The sequence below is a fragment of the Orycteropus afer genome, unplaced genomic scaffold (assembly GCF_000298275.1).
Source record: "Orycteropus afer afer isolate SDZICR_OR568_19922 unplaced genomic scaffold, OryAfe1.0 scaffold00048, whole genome shotgun sequence".
Taxonomy (NCBI): Eukaryota; Metazoa; Chordata; class Mammalia; order Tubulidentata; family Orycteropodidae; genus Orycteropus; species Orycteropus afer.
Window position 1 is genome coordinate 10,943,683 of NW_006921635.1, and position 19,724 is coordinate 10,963,406.

Genomic DNA, 19,724 nt, shown 5'->3' on the forward strand with positions numbered 1-19,724 from the left:
TGGGGGAGCTGGAAGGAGACCCCCGAGAGCTCATGTCTTACCTTACAGTGTCGTGTGACTTTTGCTTTTGCCTTTATGACATATTCTTGTTCTAACATTGAAACTCTCTAATTTATATATTGTTCCACTTGCTCTGAACACGTGTGCATGGGGTGCCATGCTAAGCCCCTGGGACACCTCTGTGCTAGCCCATGCCACCCACCCTGGTCACATCAGGTGATATTTTGCTAAATCTCACCTTGTGCGATTACCTGCCTGACAGTCCACAGCAGAATCGTTTTTTCCAGAACCTCCACTACAGAAGTTCTCAGCCCAGAATCCAAGAACCCCACAAGATTCCAAATGAGATTGTGCATGGGGCATTTTCTGGGCAGAAGGATGGTGTCGCTCATCTCAGCATCTTGAAGGGAGAATTGGGCCAGGAGAATTCCGTCTTCACCCCCAAAGTGTGTGTTCAGTCCAGGCCCCGGCTGCCCTGGGAGCAGCTGTTGCCCAGGGAACAGCGAGTCTGCAAAGTTCCTCTGGGGAAAACATGGCTTGGCCCTAGTAGACATCCCACCCTGCCTTACTGCTTCGGTCTCAGCTGATAAGAGGGAAAACAACTACCCTAGGACTGGAACTGCTAGTCCTTTGAAGGGAAAGCTGACAGCCCAAGGCGAAGGCCTCGGCCCCAGCGTCCCCCGGAGGGCAGACCAGCTGCCGGCCGTCGGCTGCGGCTCCCGGTGGCCTCGCGTACCCCAGGCTGCAGTGTGCTTGCGTAGGGCTTCCAGGGGCTGACAGGGCGGGGGGGCATAGGTCTCCAGGCCTGCCTATGAGTGTGTCTGCGTGCACTTGAACTGCCAGCCTCAGCCAGCTTCCAGGCACTTGACTTGAGTGCCACCCAGGGATGCCCCAGGACAACAGGAGGCCCCAGATGAAGGGGTGGCCTTTCCCACGGTGCGTGTGAGGTCGCACACACCAGCTGCTGACTTGCTCGCTGTATGAAAATGCCTCTCACCTGCTGAAGACCCAGCTCCCAGGTCCTCTTGACAGAGCTGCCTGGGGGCCTGCTGTTGTGGCAAGATCGTGACTGGGTTTGGACAGAGGCCGTAGCCTTCCTGACTCGGGACTTCTGGGTAGCATCTGCAGCAGCAGAGAGCTGATGGCGCTGGCTGGCCCCAGCCACGGTGCCGGGAGCCCCAGCCCTGCCGGCTTCCCACTGCACGGCCAGGCCAGATGGTTACCTGGCTGCTGCCGCGGGGCCTGCAGCGATTTGGACGGGATGTGCCTCCACCGCGGGATGGCAGACCCGCTCTCGCTGGGCTGCAGCAGGTGCCATGTGGGCCGTGCACTCAGCCTCTGCTGTGGAGTGTGGCCTTCCAGCAGTAGCCACACACCGGCCATGCACCAGGACCTTCTCTCCTGTGGAGGGAGGGAGAACCCCTGCTTCCAGAGCCAAGCCCGAATCGTCAACTCTTCCCCTGCCCAGTGCTGAGCCACTCACCCCATGGTGGTTCTGTAAGGTGGAGAGGGCTCCCCACACATCCCTGAGCTGACTGCCTGCACTGCAGCCGTTCTGGGGTGCTGACACCCTAAAGCCCTGAGCTAAGCCTTCGCTGCCCACGAGCAGTCCTCCCCGATGCCGAGCTCCTCCTCCACCAGACCCAGCAGCATTTGCTCCCAAATCCTTGGAAGCACGGAGAGGCACCGGCTCAACTCATGGAGGTGCAGTGGGAACCCCAGCCCCTCCGCGGGATGCAAGGCTTCCCAAGGTCACCACGTGGGCGGACAGCCTGCAAGGCAGGTGTTTGCTGAGGCCTCGCCAAGACAGCTTGTATTTTTAACTCTCCATCAGCCTAGCAACGCCACACTGGGCTGTTCCCAGCATGGCGGAGCAGAGCTTCAGCCTCGTTAGTGGCCGGCAGGTAGAGACAGGCTCAACCGGTCAGCAAAGCACAGAAAGAACGTCCCAGACCCTTGGACCAGAAAATAATGGAATTATTTTGCTAAAGCCTAGGAGTAATTTGTTCCCTAAAGAGGATGCTTGGCCCAACCCGGAAGCTCTCCTAACCATACTCTGTCCCCTTACCCGTGGTTCACATTTAACGGGGCTGGGGAATGGCCACCTGAGCTGCATGTGTTCAATGTCCATCACACAGCCCTTTTGTTAACCTACCCAATTAATGCGATTGTGTCAAACCGCCATATTCTTTAATAGCCAAAAGCCGAGCTCTGGCCATTTTTCCCCTTGGTAATATGGCAATGTCAGACTAAAACCCTGTTTGAGCAGCTTCTTGGCAGATGGGTGGAAGGATATGGGGGAAGAGGCTGAGCTCACCAGAACACTCCAGCTTCCTTCAAATGTTTGTCTCCATACTTATCTCGGTCTGTTTCCTCGCAGTCTCCAGTGTCGTTTCTGATAGAAAGCAGGTTCCCAACAAAAGCACTTAAACACATTGTTCACTCTGTCCCCTGCTGGTTTTAGGACACATGTCAGAGCACACCCCTCACCTGCTCCGGGTGGGGCATCCTGACGCGCCGCAGCCACTGCTGCTCCCGGGCCCCGCCGGTCCAGGCACCCCCCCAAGCCCAGCAGAAGCTGCGTCCTAGCCTCCTGCCGGGTCCTGATGTGCAGCTGGCCCTGTGCAGAGGCAGGACCACACTGAGACCCCAGCCGGGAGCAGCAGCCTCCCTGCCACTAACCGAGACAGCAACCTGCCGGATGGGGGGCCGTGTCCCCTGTCCAGAAGGGCTTCACCGACCACTCCCTGAATGACCTGGACGCAGGGAAACCTCCCCTTCAGTACAGGCCAGGCAGGCCAGCTCTGGGAATTCTCGGTCTCAGGTAGAAATGAGTGCTCATGCTGCCGACTGGACAGTACGTCAGTGATTCTCAACCAGTTAGCTTGCTTTTCAGCAGCGTGGACTAAGCCCATAGTGAATAAATCACATTTTAATTGGCTCTTTCAGTAAAGCTATGGCCTGAGCTGTCAAAGCCAGTAGGCTGGCCCTCAGTGTCTGAGCGAGTTTGACAGGTGCCTGTAGCTGCCACATTTCCCAAACTGGAACTCGGGACCCTGGAGCCAAGGTGCCATTACTTACAACATTTAACATTAAACTGCTTAGAAGCTCTGGTGGTGTAATGCCTAAGGCACCTGACTGCTAACCAGAAGGCTGGTGGTTCTAAACCCAGCCTCAGAAGGAAAGTTGGGCAATCCATTTCCACCTTAGAAACCCAAGGAGGGCTCACTATGAGTCAGGTTCTACTTGACAGCAATGAGGTTTTTTGTTGAAAACAACAAAACTGAACCAAATTGGGGGAGTGTCCTGGGAAATGTGGTCCCATGGTGGCCGTGCCCACAACCCTGCTGCTTGGTGACACTGTGGTCTCGGTGGACTCAGGAAAGGGCAGGTTGGGGGGGAGGGCAGCACCACTGCGTGAGGGGCTTTCTGCGCCACCTGATAAAAAAGGCTACCAGTCGTCAAGTCCCCCCGCCTCACTGTCTCGGCCAGTTCCTCGATGCGGTGCCCCCACCCCGCCAGCCCCAGAGCAGCAAGGGGCTCACACTCCCACCTCCCAGGGCACCAGCTGCACTCCGATTCGCTTCTTGGGTTCGTCTCTCCCACTACCTGCTGGCCCGTGAGGGTGGGAACCAGGCCTCCCTCCCCATCGCCCTGACCCACTGCTCTGAACAGCAAACATTGGCAGAAAGGACACTCGTCTTAAGGAGTAGAGCTCCAGAGGTGGCATTAGAGTGACCTCTCGTGGACTGGGAGACAGTAAACCTGCCTCTAATCGTCCATCTCCTGGGCGACGGGAGAGGAGACCAAGGTGCACCTGGTCCAGCCCCGGCAGGCTCCCAAGCCACGTGCTCACCAACGAGGAGACCCTCTGAGCCGCCTCATCTGTGCAGCAAATGCAACAAGACCCACCTCAGGTTGTGCGTGTCAAGCAGGTGACAGATAAGGGGTCGCCAGCCTCCAGGATCCCTCTGCTGTCCACGAGTGTTTCCCTCAGCTCACCTCGCTGCTTTGTGTGGTTTTTTTACATTTCAAACTTCTCTACCTCACCCCGAGTGCACAGCCCGACTGTCAGCGAAGGTGTATGTGTGTGGCTGTGACGCTGCACAGGTTTCGGCAGCCTCCAGACCCACACAGACCAGGAGGAAGGGCCTGGCGGTCCATTTCTGAAAATCGGCCAGTGAAAACCCTGTGGATCCCAGCGGCCCGATCCAGTCGGTCACAGGGATGGCGGGCGCAAGACCGAGCAGCGTTCACGAGCCGGGGGCCGATGCCACAGCAGCTGACAGCAGAGCAACACCGACTTGACAAGTTACCTTTGCCATTGAGGCTGTGGGTGGGGACGGCAGCGCCCACAGGCCCTGCTGTAGCCATCCCGCCAGAAAGAGTTCCCGAGACTCGGCAGCGCAGACCCCACCGTTAGGAGCCAGGGTCTGGAGCGGGCCAGAGGCTTGGAGTCCCGGCACCCATGCCACCGTGACAGTTCGCAAATCGCTGCCCGAGGCCAGAGCAAGCTCAATGCACCCCCTCCTTCCTCCTGAACACACGGTCAGAGGAAGCCCAGTGCCCAAGCCGGCCTTCCAGAAGGTCCTCCGTCTGCGGGCCCGGGTGCAGCCCTATTTTCCTTGCTGGGATTAAGGCAGATGAAGCCAGCATTTATGCACGAAAACAGCAGCCACTCCTAAATATCAGCCTAAAATAAACCCAAACACCAGAGATAAAGGGGGGGGGGCACACCATCTTCCCAGCAGCCACTGCCGGCTGTGTACACATCTGTGCTGCCGGGTGACCAGGCTTCTCAGCAGGCGGAGGAAGGGGCGGACGCTGTGTTCTTTAACAAACTCAGGTTTTATTAGAGGTAAAAACAGCAGGGGCCCACCCACCACACCCCACAGGACCAGGACCCGAGCCAGCGAGCGGACAGCAGGAGTGAGTTTACCGGCGCTGCAGCAGAAGGCCGCCCGCTGGCCCCCGGCCACGGCTGCCAAGGCCCCGCGGGGAGCGCCCCCGTCGTTGAGCGCAGTGACTGGCAGCAGCGGTGGTCAGTGGCAAAGGGCGATGGTCTCCATATTGAGGAAGCGGACGTGCATCTTGGTCTCTATGTCGATCCCCTGCCAGATCTGGAACAGGGCGGAGTGGCATCAGGCCATCGGCCCAGGGCCCTAGCCACTGCCACCCCCACCGTCCCCAGGACTGAGTGGCTGAGAACTTCCAGGCCGCCACGTGCCGAGGGCTCTGTTTCAAGACTGAGCTAGGCAAGGCAGAAACCCCTCTATCCAGGTTTTGTTTCCAGTTAACCTGGAGCTGACACTGGGTTCTTTCTGAAGCCATCACAGCGAGTTATTAATACTGAATCCGAGTGGAGCTGGAGAAGTCACCCGACTGCTGTCCCCCTACACTCTAAAGGCTTTGTGGTGGTCATGCAGACCAGCTGGCCTCTGTGTTATCTGTAAAGTGGGGGCACCACCACCTGTGTGGCCCATGCGCCCAACACTGAGGGTTCGGGGAGGGCTGTGTACAAAAGGTTCCACTAGGCTAGCATCGTTAACGAAAAGGTCACGGGAGTCTGGTCTTCAGAACCTTCCTGGGATGGACAGTCGCCTGTGTTCTAGACACATCCACGGCCACATACCTGGTCCTGATGCGGCTGGCATAACCTGCCCCAGCCAGGGCCTACCACCCTCCAGGCTACACGACTCCTGTCCACATCACAGGGTACCTCATTCCCTTGACTGTGCTTTTGCCCGTTTCTGGGCAACACAAGGCCCCAGACACTGCGGAGGGCAGGAGCAGGAACGAGCCAAGTTGTAGGTGGTAACTTCACGGTCCGCACTTAGGTAAGATCTTCAAATGCCCCAGCTGTCACTTGGCGTCTCTGGGGACAGCCATGAGATGAACTGAGGGAGTCGGAACCTCGTCAGCATCCAAGTGACAAGGAGCCCTCCGGGCACCTTCCTGCCGTTGGCTGCCCACGGCCCCCCGGCAGCTCTGCTTCGGTCAGTGGGGGCAGCACATGCCCAGAGCAGTTTCTGCTGAGTGCCGGGGGGGCAACACAGCCACCACAGGAGCTGGGTGGGGGGTGGGCGCTCCAGAGAAGGGGCAAGGCCAAAGAGGCAGGACAAGCTTCGGGCACTGGCCAGCCTTCCACGTAAAGCAGCTGGTCTCAGAGGCAGAAACGCCACCTGTTCTACCCTTGGGCTTAAGAAATTCTTTTGCGCTCTACCCCCTCCAGTCTCCTGTCCCCAACTCTCTTTCCCTGTGTCACCTTCCCAGATGAACAGGCCCCACACCAGCCGGAGACCCCGTGCGGTACACTCCCTGCTGCTGCTTCTCCCTGTCCCCGCCCAGCCCTGGAGTGGGGGCACCTGTGTGGGGTGAGTGAGGCAGCAGTCCCAGTCCAGGGGCACAGGGCTTCTGCTCCCCTCACCCCCCACCACTCCTCCATCTGTTTGCTGGTGACCAGCCAGTGCTGGCCAATCGGAGGAAAGCCCGACCTGAGCCATCTGGCTTCGGCTCTGCAGGGCTGTGCCCAGCTGAAGTCCCCCAATGAGCCGTGAGCACAGGCCTGCCCGGCCCCCTCCACGGCCGCTTAGTGTGCCCTGGTGTCCCGAGTGCCTTCACTGGACCGGGACCCACACTCAGTCTTGCTCTTCTGTGAGAATAGCTTCTCCCCAACTTGTGTGCCTTGATCAAGTCCTGACGAGGGCTTGGGGATACTGTTCATGGGATGGTCAGCCCCAAGTGCCTGGCAGAGTGGACTCATCCTTACACAGTGGCGGGCAGTGACTCCATTCCCAAATTTGAGGGGTTTGTAACATCAGAGGCCCAGACAGATGGTAGAGCGTGCTGCCATTCTGAAAGTGGACATCCACACCTGGGGACACTGAACTATCCACAAGGCACAGGGGCTGAGAGGAGCAGGGGCCGCTCCCGTCAGTGTGGGCGGGAAGAATTCTTGTCCCGTCCACAGAAAATGGCCAGAGGCAACGCTGACCATCCCCCGGGGCTGCTCCCGACCGGCCCAGGGTGTGGGAAAGAGTGGTTTTCACTGCATACCGTTTGTCCTGCTTCAGCTGTTCTGGCCATGGGTAGCTATTACCCTTAAAGTAAAAATAACTACAGCCAGTTTAAACTATCTCAAAAGCCACTCTGAGGCTCTGGCCTCTTCCTGCCGATACGTGGGTCACACAGGCAGCCTGCTACTGCTACCTAAGAGCCACGTGTCCTAACCAGACTCCCCCGCAGCCCTGCCCCACCCCTGCCCGCTCCTCAGCACGCACCTTCAGGAAGTCCTCAAAGGTGATCCCCTCGTACACCTGGTCAGGCTCCTGGGGACGAGAACACAGGGCAGGAGTGAGCGGCCCCAGGCCCGCAGGGGCCTTAGCCAGCCCCCCCCACCCAGACCAAGCGGCTGGGACAACGCAGGCAGCACCAGGAGAAGACAAAGGTGGTTCTGGACCGTTTGCCACCGGCACACCCCTGACAGTCGGCTAGAACCCCACTGCGCCCCCAGCGTCAATGCCCAGCCACCAGCATGGAAAGGGAAGGCCAAGGATGATCGGGGAGGGACAGAGGTCCCCTTCCCCACACCAACGGTGTCCGGCGGCCCACCACAAAAAGCCCCCTGCCATTTCCATCCTGCCTTGGCCCCCTGCAGTGGTGAGACCTGCCGTTGGCTGGCTCCTGCTCGCGGCACCCCACGGGTGTCAAGAGGGGCACTGGGCCCCACAGGGCTTTCAGTGGCTGAGTTCTCTGCCCCTCTGAGTGGACATGAACCAACCTGCTCAGCAGTGGGGCTCTCACCACCTGCCCTTCCCACAAACTCTTGATAAGCACCAGTTCCAGGCTAACCTAAGCTCCCAGGGTCAGGGTAAGGGGCAAAGGATAAAGGGGCTGGCCAGGCTGCCCACCCCTCGCAGCCCTGTGAGTCATCACGATAAGGGCTGGAGTGTGGACACAAGGTGGGCTCCGCCTCACTCGGGAGCCCCGCCCTGCCCTGTCTGCTCAGCAGTGCCAGTCTCCCTCTGCGTCTCTCCTGCTTTGGTACGTGGGGAGCCCATGTGACCATAAGAGGGGCTCCTGTCCTTTGAACTGCTACCTACCACCAGGCTCAGGCACAACCGAGTCTTTGAGAACGTCAGCCCCACAGCACCCTCTGGGACAGTAAGAACACAGCTGGTGTCCTGAGCGTCTGGCAGTAGAAGCCTGTCTCAGGACAGTTTGACCTTCTGTGCTGTTGACAACCGTGCGGCCCTAAAGAAAAGGTCAATGCCGACGTGGAAATGCTCCAAGGTCTCTGCAGAGCGGAAGCCTGGGAGCCAAATGGTGTGCAGGCCCTGTGTGCGTGGTCTGCGTGGGATCGCGGTATCAGGTACAGAGAAGAGACGCCACTAGTTAAATTCCACCCAGTTTCCATAGAAATCAAAAGACACACATTTACGTGTTTGCCACACATGTGAGGGACAACCTGCCAAGGGTGGTCGGCTCTAGGGCGGAGGCCTTGGGTGGGTGATGGCCAGGAGAGGCTTGCTGACGCTCCCAAGATGCCCACTGAAGAAAGCAACAGAGGCGCTCTTCAAGCATTCACTGTGACCACAAGCCCAGGGGCACCACAGATGTCGCATGAGCACTGAGTAGGGACCCACGACGGGGCTCCTGTTCTTGCTCCCCTCTCACAGACAGGACGCTGAGGACACAGAAGATGCCTGTCCAGCTGGGGGAGGGGCATCTGGGGCAGGACGCTGCACCATGACGCTTCCTCACGGTCTTCTTCAATATTCTGTTTTGTTTTTGGTGAATATATGCACAGCAAGACCCACTCCCATCCCACAGTCCTAGACAACACAAGTTACATTCCCCACGTCAAGTCGACACCCACACGGCTTCTGCCCCAGCCGCTTCATCTCTGTGCCATGACTCTCTGACCAACCGCCCCCCCCCCCCCGCCATCTGTGCTTTGAAATCACTGTCGCCCCTTTGGTCTTATGGAGATGGTTGGTTCTTTTGTGTTTAACACAATACTCCAGGCAGACCATCGTTCCTCTCTGGGCTGGCCTGTCACTTAAAGGGGACTTCAGGGAACTGTTGCAATTCAGGGTTTGAAGAGCAGCCCAGGCCCCTGGTCTCAGGGGCCTCCACTCAGTGGGTCTGGTAAGTCTGGGTTCTTCAAGAATTTCAAGTCCTGTCATGTATTTTTTAAAAACAGAGAAACCAAACTCCTAATTTCATTGCTGATAGGAACAGCCAGCTCTCAGATGGCCTGAGCCAGCCCTGCTGTGAAGGCCTCCCTTGATCCGGGCCTTCCTGTCCGTGGGCACGGGGAGCAGTGCCAGCCTGCTGCATCCACTGGTTCTCAGGGCACTCAGAAGAACTGATCACACACAGGACCCCGCCGCCTAAGACCAGGGCTGGGAGGGAGGAGGGCAGAGGGGACCTGGCATGGAGGAGAGGCCTGGCAGGGAAAGCCCCCAGCCTGAAATCCCACCCTCCAGCCACAAGACATCTTCCGCAGAGCTCCAGGCCGAGAACACACCTAAAGGTATCCCGCCCAAATCAGGTACCAGCTCTGGAGGTCCATCGCAGCACAATGGTGCTTGGCAATCTCTGGCAGGTGGCACTGTCAGCAACGTCAGTGTCCCCAGAGACCAGATAGTACTGAGCTGTGGGTTCTCCTCGCTGTCCCTCCCCCAGCACCTTCCTGCACACTTCATGCTGTTTATCTGGTCAGTGTTACCTCAGGGAAAACATGCCTGCAGCCCACACAGTACCCACAAGGTAAAGAAAGGGGTACGTGAGCTTCCGGCGTCACAGAGGCTGCCCCTTCTGGCTCAGTGGGCCCGGCTCGGATGTAGGACGTGTGGGTGGCTGCAGGGACACAGTAGACCTGCAGAGGGAGCACTCACACCCCCAGGCAGCTGCTCCCGTACACCTCAGCCTCCGAGGTGGCGGGGGTCGCGGAGACCAGCAGCTGCCAACAGTTTCATTGCAGCAAATTAAGAAAATGGTGGTTAATCCCAACTAGAGAGGGACGAGGAGCCCTTCAGAGAAGAGAGTGATGGAACCCAGTGGGGGTCTGGCTCGGCAGCCCGGCGGGGGATCCATGCTCGCCCCACCAAGGTCACCAGTCCTCTTCCACAGCGGTCCAGCTGCTCGGTGTAGTGGTTTCACCGAAGCCAGACGCCTCCTCTCAGGCCTGAGAACCAGACAGCAAAAACATACCCACGAAAGCAACCACAGCCCTGTGCCTGTGGGAATGGGTGCTGGCCTGCCATCGTGGTCCCTCAGTGACAGGCTTGAGCACAAGCAGCAGGTCCCAGTATGAACACAGCCCCCACCAGCTGCGATGAACATTCACAAAGCCATAACGCATCTGGAGACACACACACATTAAATCCAACAGAACAGAGAGGTCATGGGACTCACCGAGACCCATCGGTAAGCAAAGGCCATCAAGATGACACCATACCCAGCCCAAGGGTCCCTGTGGGCTCTGGTTGCAATGTCAGGGCTAGACCCAGTCCCCCAAGGTGACTGTGCCCCATCCAGAGCACAGTCCCTGGACTTCTTCATGGACTCCCAGCTAGTTTCGCTACCAGTAAAAGGAGGCTGAAAATAAGAGACAGGCTTAGCACCATGCCTCATGTGTTAGGTGGTCAGCCCACAGCAGGGAGTAAAGGGTAAAGCTTCCTGCCCGCAGCCCCTTGGGGGGCAAGGCAGCGGCCTGCACTCGCCTGACCACAAGCCCAGCCTCAGAGGGCTGCTGTGAAGACCCACTGTCAGAAAGCATGGGACTGCTGGTCTAGTGGCAGCCGCTAATATGGTCCACGCGTGAATTTATCTCACCATTCGCTTCTGTGGCCTTCCAGTTCAGTGGTTCTTAATCAGGGGTGGTTCTGCTCCCCTGGGGGTAGTTTGCAATGTTGGCGGACACTTCGGCCGTCACACCTAGGGCTGTGCAACGTCCCACAATGCCCGAGACGGAGCCCACAACAAGGGAACTATGTGGCCTCCAATGACACACCCGCCCCACTTGACTGAGTTTACGACAGTTGTGGATTTACACCGACGCAGCCCTGATGAGCCTCGTCATGTCAGTATCCCTCCACATGCTCTGTGGTCCCTACCACCCAACATCCTCACCATGGCTCTACCTCAGGCCTCCAGCCCCCCTCTGCTGCCAGGTTCTGGCCTGATCCTCTCACGCCTCTTTTGGGGCCAGCTGGGTGACCTTTCACCCTCCATAGCACACATGGCCCACCTCTCCCGCAGCCCCCATGCCAGCTCTCAGCCTGCTCCCAGGCCAGGATGTGGCAGTGTGGCACCAGGCGGTGGCCGGGGTCAGTGTCAGGACCCACATCCCCATCTGAACTGCTCATTAGTAAATCAGCCAAGGTTTACCTCGGCCATACACTAACCTGGGCCCGGCACCTTCCCAAGCGCCCTGTGAGCCCCTTCCCCAGACTGAGAGTCCCCAGCACTGCCCCTGTTCACACGCCACCCCCAGTGGATGGAAAGCACCGGAAGGGGTTCCTGCATCCCGTGGGAGTGGTGAGCAGGATACTCGTGGCCCCCGCCCCCCAGGCCTCGTGAAAAGTCCCTACACGTGGGAAGGCAGCAGCACCTGAGCTGACAGGCAGGTACGGTGGAGGTGGGGCCGAGTTCCTGGACACAAGCTTGCTGTCCCCATCTCCAAGTCTCCGGGAGAAGAGTGTGGACACCAGTGTAACCAAGAGGGGCAGGCTCACTGACACCCTGCTCTTCACAGCCGGGGGCGGGATTCTTGGCTGAATGACCCGGCGAGCCAGTCCGAGACCAGCCTCAGAGACATAGAGACCCGGCTCACCATCCCAGCCATGCACCCGAACAACTCCCTTCACCCCTAGCCTCGTCCCCGGCTACAAAGTGAGGATCTTGCCAGCCCGGTCCTGGGAGGGTGACAGGCCCTCGCCCCAAGGGCACATGCCCTGGGCCTCGGGGGAGGGAGTGTTCCATAAACTCTCACACACACCAGGGTCCAGATGCACCGTGGGGAGGTGCTACTGGTGCAGGGCAGAGCGGGTCTCCATCCTGGCTCCGCCACCTACTAGCTAAGCACCAGGCACCACCTCTACCCTCGGCGCCTTGTGTTCTCGGCTATAAAACAAGGAGAACAGTTCTTCCCCAAACCTGGGGACAAGGATCACGTGAGAGGGGGGCCGGCCCAGGCTGGAAGGCCAGCAGCCCTCGGCGATGCCTGCCTGCCTAAACGCCCACCTGCCCACCTTTCTCCCTCCCACCCTGGAAAGCGCGCTCACCATCTGGCCCACACAGACGCTGGCCGCCTCCATCATGGCTCCGTCCGCAATGGAGCGTGCCGACTCCTTCTCGATGTGGGGGTTTCCTGAGAGCAGCTCCTCGACCACCTACAGGGTATGGGACAGAGACCCACCTCAGACTTGGGCCTCCCCCAAGGCCTCGGGGTGGGGGGAGGAGCCAGGGCAGGCAAGGAAGCACACTTTACATTTCGGTACTCTTCCAAGGTGATCCGGCCGTCGCTGTCTGAGTCGTACATGTGGAACAGAACTGGGGGGAAGGGGCTCGGTCAGGCTGGGCCCAGCCGTCAGCCACGCGCCCTGCCTTCCCCCTAGAGCCCTGCACGGAAGGGGGGCCCGGTCTCCCTGCTTCCCCCCTCCTTCCTCCGCAGCTGCACTGCCCCCGGCATCTGCCAAGTGCAGCAAAAGACCCCAATAACGAACCCAGAATGCCAAAGCCATAGGGATGAGAGCACAGGCCACGAGGCCACCCTAGATGGGTGACCCTGGGCAAGTGACCTAGCATCACTGAGCCTCAGTTTGCCCTTCTGTAAAACAGAGCCACAGTTTTGATGTAGTTGCATCCAGAGAGCCAGAGCGAGTGGAGCTAGGACCTGGTGGCCGCAGGGTACACACTGAGCATGTGTTACACGAAAGGACCCAGGACCTGCCCACCACGGGGTGCATGGCAAACGCGTGCAACACGAGAGAACTGAGCACCCAGGGGTCACACAACACCCAGTCAGCATGCGTGACACAAGAGAATCAAGGACACCAAGCCAAGTTAGTGTGGTTTTGTTAACTGTCCCTCTGGACAGATGCCCGAGGGCAGCCAGTCATCACGGCCTGGTGGGCCCATCACGGCCCCATGGCCATTGCTGGAGCTCTGGCCTTCCTCCAGTTATCTCACTCTCAGTGACCACTGTGTGGGCCCTTACTGACATCCAGTGTTCCCCAGCCACCAGCCAGCACCAGCCAGAGCCCTAGAGCCAAAGGGGAGGTGTCCCCAGCCCTCACAGATGGGCCTCAGGGAGCCCGGGCCGGCTCTCCCAGTTCCCCACACTGGCATTTACGGCACGCTGACCAGCCACCAGCCCTGTGCATAGACATCTTCTCATCCCCACACACCCACTCCCAGGGCTGCCCTGAGCCCCACCCAGATAGGGCTGAAGTTCACATTAGTTAAGGTATCTGCCAGCCACTGGGGGGAGCCAGGGACTGGACTGGAGTTTGTCCTCTGAGTCAGCTGGGATACCACGGCCCCAGCGACCCCGACCCCGACCTCAGAGCGGAGCAGCAGCTGGCTGGAGCCTGACAGGAAGACCATTCCCACCGGCCCCACAGACACATTCCAGAGCTCATGCAGCCAATCCCCCCACCCTTAACATTTTCCTGAGATGAGGCTGAGCCTCGGGGTGAGGCAGGGAGACATGCGTCATGGAGTCATGGGAGAGGCCATGGGGTGGGATGTGGGCCATGCTTGAGGCCAGGGTCACACGACACACTCAGGCACCAAGGGAGCCAGGGGCAGCATCTCGAGGCCCCACACAGGCTGTCTCGTCCGTGAGCCCTGCTGCCAGCTCACTTTCAGGGAGCACCTACTGTGCACCAGGCTGGGACCAGCCAGGCCGTGAGACCCTGCATAGCCAGCGTCACTCTCTCATGTTCCAGGCAAAGAATTGGAGGCTTAGCCTTAAGCCGACAGAGCCACTAAGTGGACGGGCCAGCTTTGAACCAAAGGCCCTGCTCTTGTCACATCACCCCATGCCCCTTCTATACCTCAGGTCCCTCCAAACCCCCGACTGCTCAGAAATGCTCATGACAAGGGGAGGTGGGGGATCCGCCTGGCACTGCCAACAGGGGCCACGCTAAGGACGCAGGGCAGGGCCCTCCCCGCAGCCCTGGGGCAGGGCCCTCAGGGAGACGCACATCTCAGCTTCTCCTTCCTGCACAGCTGCACCTGTTCCTCATCCATGGAGATGTCAATGGGCCGGAAGTAGGACATGATGGTCAGGAAGTCCTCGAAGTTGATCTCGTCAGCCAGGCCGCTGGGCCCCTTGCGCAGGTTCCTGCGGGAGCCACCCAGACAGGAAGAGGACAGGAAGATAAACAGCCAGACCTCGTCTTTTCACTACCCACAGCTCACACAGACTCACCCACCAGGGCTGCTCTGGCCTTGGGTTCCCAGGAGGCTGACATCCAGCTCCCGCCCAACCAGCACTCACGTCTGGTGGGAGATGGACAACTGCACAGCTATGTGACAAGGAGCAGGACTGAGGCCTGCAGGTGTGTGTGATGGTGCCCGGGGAAGCGCTCCCATAAGTGAGGAAACTGAGGCAATGAACAGCCCAACCCTCACCCAAGATATGTGAAGGCCTCTTGTCCCTTTCCGCTATGACAGAGGTCAGCACACTATGGGCCACGGGCCACATGGGTCTGTGCCTGTTTTTGTCTGGCCCCCCAAGCTAAGACGGGGACTCACATTCAAATAGTTGAAAATAAATGCAAAGAACAGCAGTTTTTCATGACGTGAAACAACGTACAACTCTAATTCCAACATCCATCACTAGCACCTGCTTGGACACACGCACGCCCATCTGATCGATCCCTGTTTGTGCACCTTTGGGGCGGAGCTGAGTTAACTGTGACAGGCAGAACGGCACAAAGCCGTCAGTATTTAGTCTCTGGCCAGAAAAAGTCCACCAACCCGACCCCATCACAGTTCAGCTTTCTAGTATAGTGATTAGCTGCAGGCCACTCCGAAACATTTTGTGCTAGTCTGCCGATGGCCGAAGAGGCTCTGACGGAGGAGGGCGGGGCAGCGGCGGCTCCGTGGTACAAGTCTGGCCTTCCATGCAGAAGACCTGGGTTCGACTCCCACCAACGCACCTCGTGCACGGTCACCGCCCGTCCCCAGAGGAGGCCTGCACGTTGCTGTGATGCTGAACTGGTTTCGCCAGAGCTTCGCTTCCAGATTCAGGACTAGGAAGAAATACTTCTGAACCTAAGGCAGCGGAGACCCAGTGGGGTCCAGGCAATCACCGATTTCACACCTGAATCCCTGCGGTCCTCCTCTCCTCTCCTGGTCCAGTGTCCATCTTGTCTAGCTACCTTCCAGAGCCTCTGCAGAAAGCAGTGACACTCAACGCCCTCCCCCAGCTCGCTGGTGAACCCCACTCCCCACCCAGTCTCTCCAGGTCCAGTCACGCCCCCTTCCTGCCACCTGCCCCTCTAGGCCTCTGCAGGCTCGCTGCCCCAGCGGTGACCTGTCTCCCTGTCTGCCGTCCCCACAAGCCAGCCTCCAGGACTCTGGCCTGACTCACAACCTCCAAGCAAGAAGGAGGGTCTCTTTGCCTCCACCTGGCCACCCACGGCCTAGGGCTTCCTGCTCAGGGTACACCTTCCAGTCAGCCAACTGGACGGTGGTTCAGCCCAGCCCACTTCCCCATGCCCTGCCCTTGTAGAAGCAGCCTCTCACTCCTAACACCCATCAGACACTGAGTTTCACCCTAGTTGGCTCAGGGGCTCAAGGCCCACTGACTAGAGCCAGAATCCAGCTCCCACAGTGACAGCCAGCCCAGCTACCGGGGGTCGGATCTCTAAGGAAACCACACCAGCACGATGCAGAGACCTCAGAGTGGGTCACCAGTGCTCCCGTGTGGCAGGCCCCACAATGAGGGTACAGGCATGTCTCACCCATCCCGGAAAACTCCCTGTGCCCGCCAGTCCACTCGTGCTCCCTCCAGAGGGCATGAGGAGCGAAGCCCGGTCTGGACACAGCCCAAGGTCAAGCAGCACTTGCCACTACCGTTATCAACAAGGATGCTCTGCCTCAGTTTCCCTGCACTGTGGGCGGGCCCCCGCACAGCGGGCCAACCACTGCAGCTCTACTGCGAAGGGCGGGCCCCAGCGTGGACAGAGTCAGCCTCACAACAGGTTCAGAAGTGCATCCCATCCTTCTAGAAAGATGCCCCAGAGGCCACGTGTCCGTGTTGATGCACTCAAGCCCCAGACACATATGTTCACGTCAAAATACGCATATCCATGCTCAGGTTCCAGACATGCTCACACCCACATGTACATGTCCATGTTCGTGTGCTCAAGCCCCAGACACATATGTTCACGTCAAAATACGCATATCCATGCTCAGGTTCCAGACATGCTCACACCCACATGTACATGTCCATGTTCGTGTGCTCAAGCCCCAGACACATATGTTCACACCCAGATACATGTGTGTATGCTCACATCCCAGACATGCTCACACCCAGATGTATGTGTCCACGTTCATGCCCTCAAGCTCCAGACACACATGCTCACACTCAGACGCACACTTCCACACTCAAGCTCACACTCCAGATACACATGCTCACACCCACATGCACACGTCCACACTCACGTTCTCAGCAGACTCCAGCACCCTCACAGTGATGCATGCTTCCACGCCTGCACACTCACACCCAGATATCCACATCTACTCACGTATCCTCACACCCAGATGCATTCCTGCCCACAGCTCACACCCTAGATGTCCACACCCACATGCTCGCACCCAGATGTCTGTGTCCAAACCCACACGCTCACACCCTAGACATCCACACCCATGCGCTCACACCCAGACATCCATACCCACATGCTCACACACAGACATCTGTGCCCAAGACTGCACACTCACACCCGAGACGTCCATACCCACATGCTCACACCCAGACATCCACACCCACATGCTCACACCCAGACATCGGTGTCTAAGCCCACATGTTCACACTCAGACATCCACACCCACACACACACTCAAACGTCCACACTCATGCACTCACACCCACTCAGATGTGTGTGTCCAAGCCTGCATACTCATATCCAGATGTCCACACCGACATGCTCACACCTACTCAAACACAGACATCTTTGCCCAAGCCCACATGCTCATACCCCAGACGTGAGCCCACAAATGCATTCCCGCACACACTCCCACACACACCCTCCCAATTCTTCAACATCTTCCTGTCAACACCTCCAACTCAAGATCCCAAAAGCCTATGTCGACTCCTCATCAGGAGCCGTACCTCTGTACGGGTGCCCACCCCGGCTGCCTGTGCACCCCCTTCCATCCCGGATACAGACCAGGGCCAGCTCTTGGGACCTTGCTTCCTGAGCGCTGACCACCACGTCTTCCAGATGCCTTGAGGCAGACCCAGGATTAAGGAGGAGGGGTGCTGAGCTCCAGTCTCACCTCTGCCACTGGTAGTGAGGCCTCCAGTGAGGTCACTGAGACCCCGGGACCTCCCCTCACTGCAGTGCGTGATAGCTGCTAAGCAGACTCCCATGTTTTGGACCTCTCAGCTCCACCCAGCCTCAGCCCTTCTCTGGCTCCTCTGTCAGTACCTCGTGGCATCTCTGGCCAGCCGTTTAGTGCTCATCATCTCCATTCACCAGCCACCCCCTCCCCCGCTTCCAGCCCCATCCCCACCCCCATCCAGGCAGCTGCCACGGCACTGACCCTGACTCATGGTGACCCCATGTGTGTCACGGTGGAGCTGTTTTACAGGGTTTAGTGGCTGAGTTTTTCAGAATTAGACTGCCAAGCTTTCTGCCAAGACATGTCTGAGCAGACTTGAACCTCCAACCATTCAGTTAGCAGGTGAGTGCTAACCATTTGTGCCAGCCGTGGACTCCACTCTCCACCTGGTCTCCTTAAAAACCTGTCAGTGCCTCCCTACCACCGCTGTCCCCCGAGGTTCAAGTCAAGCCCCTCCTGCTGGTTTCTGGGGTAGGTATTCCATGATGGAGCCCCCACCTTCCTCATGGTTGGCCTCCTCTTGACCATGCTCTTGGCACCACAGTGCCTTTGCACATGCTGTTCCAGGTGCCCAGAGCGCCTCTCTGCGCACTGCCTGGTGCCACCACCCAGTCCCCCAGAGCACCTCCCTCTGCACTGTCACACTAACTCTTGTTCACCCTCCTGGTGTTGACCCCAGGCCCTGAGGAAACCCTCTGTGTCTTCTGGAGCAACCCCAGGCCCCCACCACATGAACAGCAATCGCTCAGGGTATCATACATCTCCCTGGAGGGTGCCACAGTGCTGGCAGAACCAGAGGCGAATGGTCCAGGCTGGCGTGACTCGAAACCCGTCGGGGACGTTGCAGCAGTCTCCTCACCACACCATGCCCACTGCCTGCCTGCTTCTTTCAGCCTGTTCTCCCTCATGCTCAGTGCCCTCTGCAGACACGGGACGTCGGCAAACAGGCTGACCGGCCCCAGTGAGCCGGCAGCCTGGGGAATATGGTTCCACGACCCCCACCTCCACCCCCTGCGTCTTCCATCCCAACACTGGGAGGGATGCAACACTGGGCATTTGGAGACCTGGACTCTGGTCTGAGCTTCAGCTCTGGACGCTGGTCACAGTGCCTAAGGGCTCCGTGCCTCAGTTTCTCCATCTGTAAACAAGGGTGACAGCCATCTGTATGAAGTAGCCCTTTAGCAGTGTCAGTCATCTCAGCACATCCTCAGGCAATGTGCCGAGGCAGATGCTGTTATTATTTCTGTCTCCCAACGAGGAAACTGGGGCCTGGAGACAGTGCCAAGGTGACCCCAAAGGATGCCTGTCCAGCCAGCACTCAGACCCCTGTGGTCCCCTCTCCAACTGCAGCTAAATCTAGGGATCCACTTCTAATGAAGGGAACACGGCAGAGGGATGGGATGTGACTTCCCAGATTAGGTTACAAAACGACTGCTCCATCAGGGTGTGATGGCCAGAATACATATAGAGTAGGCAGGATACATATGTAAGAAATACATGCTACCAGTTAACAGACAGACCATCCAATCAACAAGTGAGCAAAGCCCCTGAACAGATGTTCCACCTAAGAGGCTACACAAATGACCAGAAGCACAGGAAAAGACGCCCAACATCGTTAGTCGCTAAAACCCAAAACCAAACCCCTGCTGTTGAGTTGATTCCAGCTCAGAGCGACCCTCGTTGGGGTCCCAACCTGCAAACCTCTGAGAAGCAGACCGCTTCATCTTTTTCCCGTGGAGCGGCTGGTAGGTTCAAACCACCAACCTTTTGGTTAGCAGCCGAATGCCTTAGCCACGACACTACCAGAGCTCCTTTCATTAGCCATGAGGAAAAAGCCAATCAAAACCACAGTGAGATCCCACCTCATCTCCACTAGGATGGCACTGATCAGAAAAGCAGGAAATAACAAGTGTGGGCGAGGGTGGGGAGAAACCACACCCTCCCGCATCCTCACTGCTGGTTGTTGTTGTTGTTATGTGCCGTAGAGTCGGACCCAACTCATAGCGACCCTTCCTTGTGTTTCCGAGGCAGTATCACTTCGGAAGTAGATTGCTCAACTTTCCTTCTGAGGAGTGGCTGGTGGGTTTGAACTGCCAGCCTGCTGGTTAGCAGTCAAGTGCCTTAGGCACTATGCT

The 19,724-nt window shown here is 58.4% G+C and overlaps 1 protein-coding gene across 1 annotated transcript in view; it reads right to left on the reverse strand.

The window, feature by feature from the left end:
- Positions 1-5,042: 5,042 nt before the first annotated feature.
- TESC (tescalcin) overlaps positions 5,043-19,724 on the reverse strand; it is a 74,226-nt gene continuing 59,544 nt past the window's right edge. The window contains exons 4-8 of the mRNA XM_042780612.1: positions 14,220-14,359; positions 12,500-12,561; positions 12,294-12,401; positions 7,281-7,328; positions 5,043-5,120 (exon numbers count right to left, since the gene is read on the reverse strand). Of these exons, the coding sequence (XP_042636546.1) occupies positions 5,043-5,120; positions 7,281-7,328; positions 12,294-12,401; positions 12,500-12,561; positions 14,220-14,359 (436 nt within the window). The remainder of the gene's footprint in view (positions 5,121-7,280; positions 7,329-12,293; positions 12,402-12,499; positions 12,562-14,219; positions 14,360-19,724) is intronic.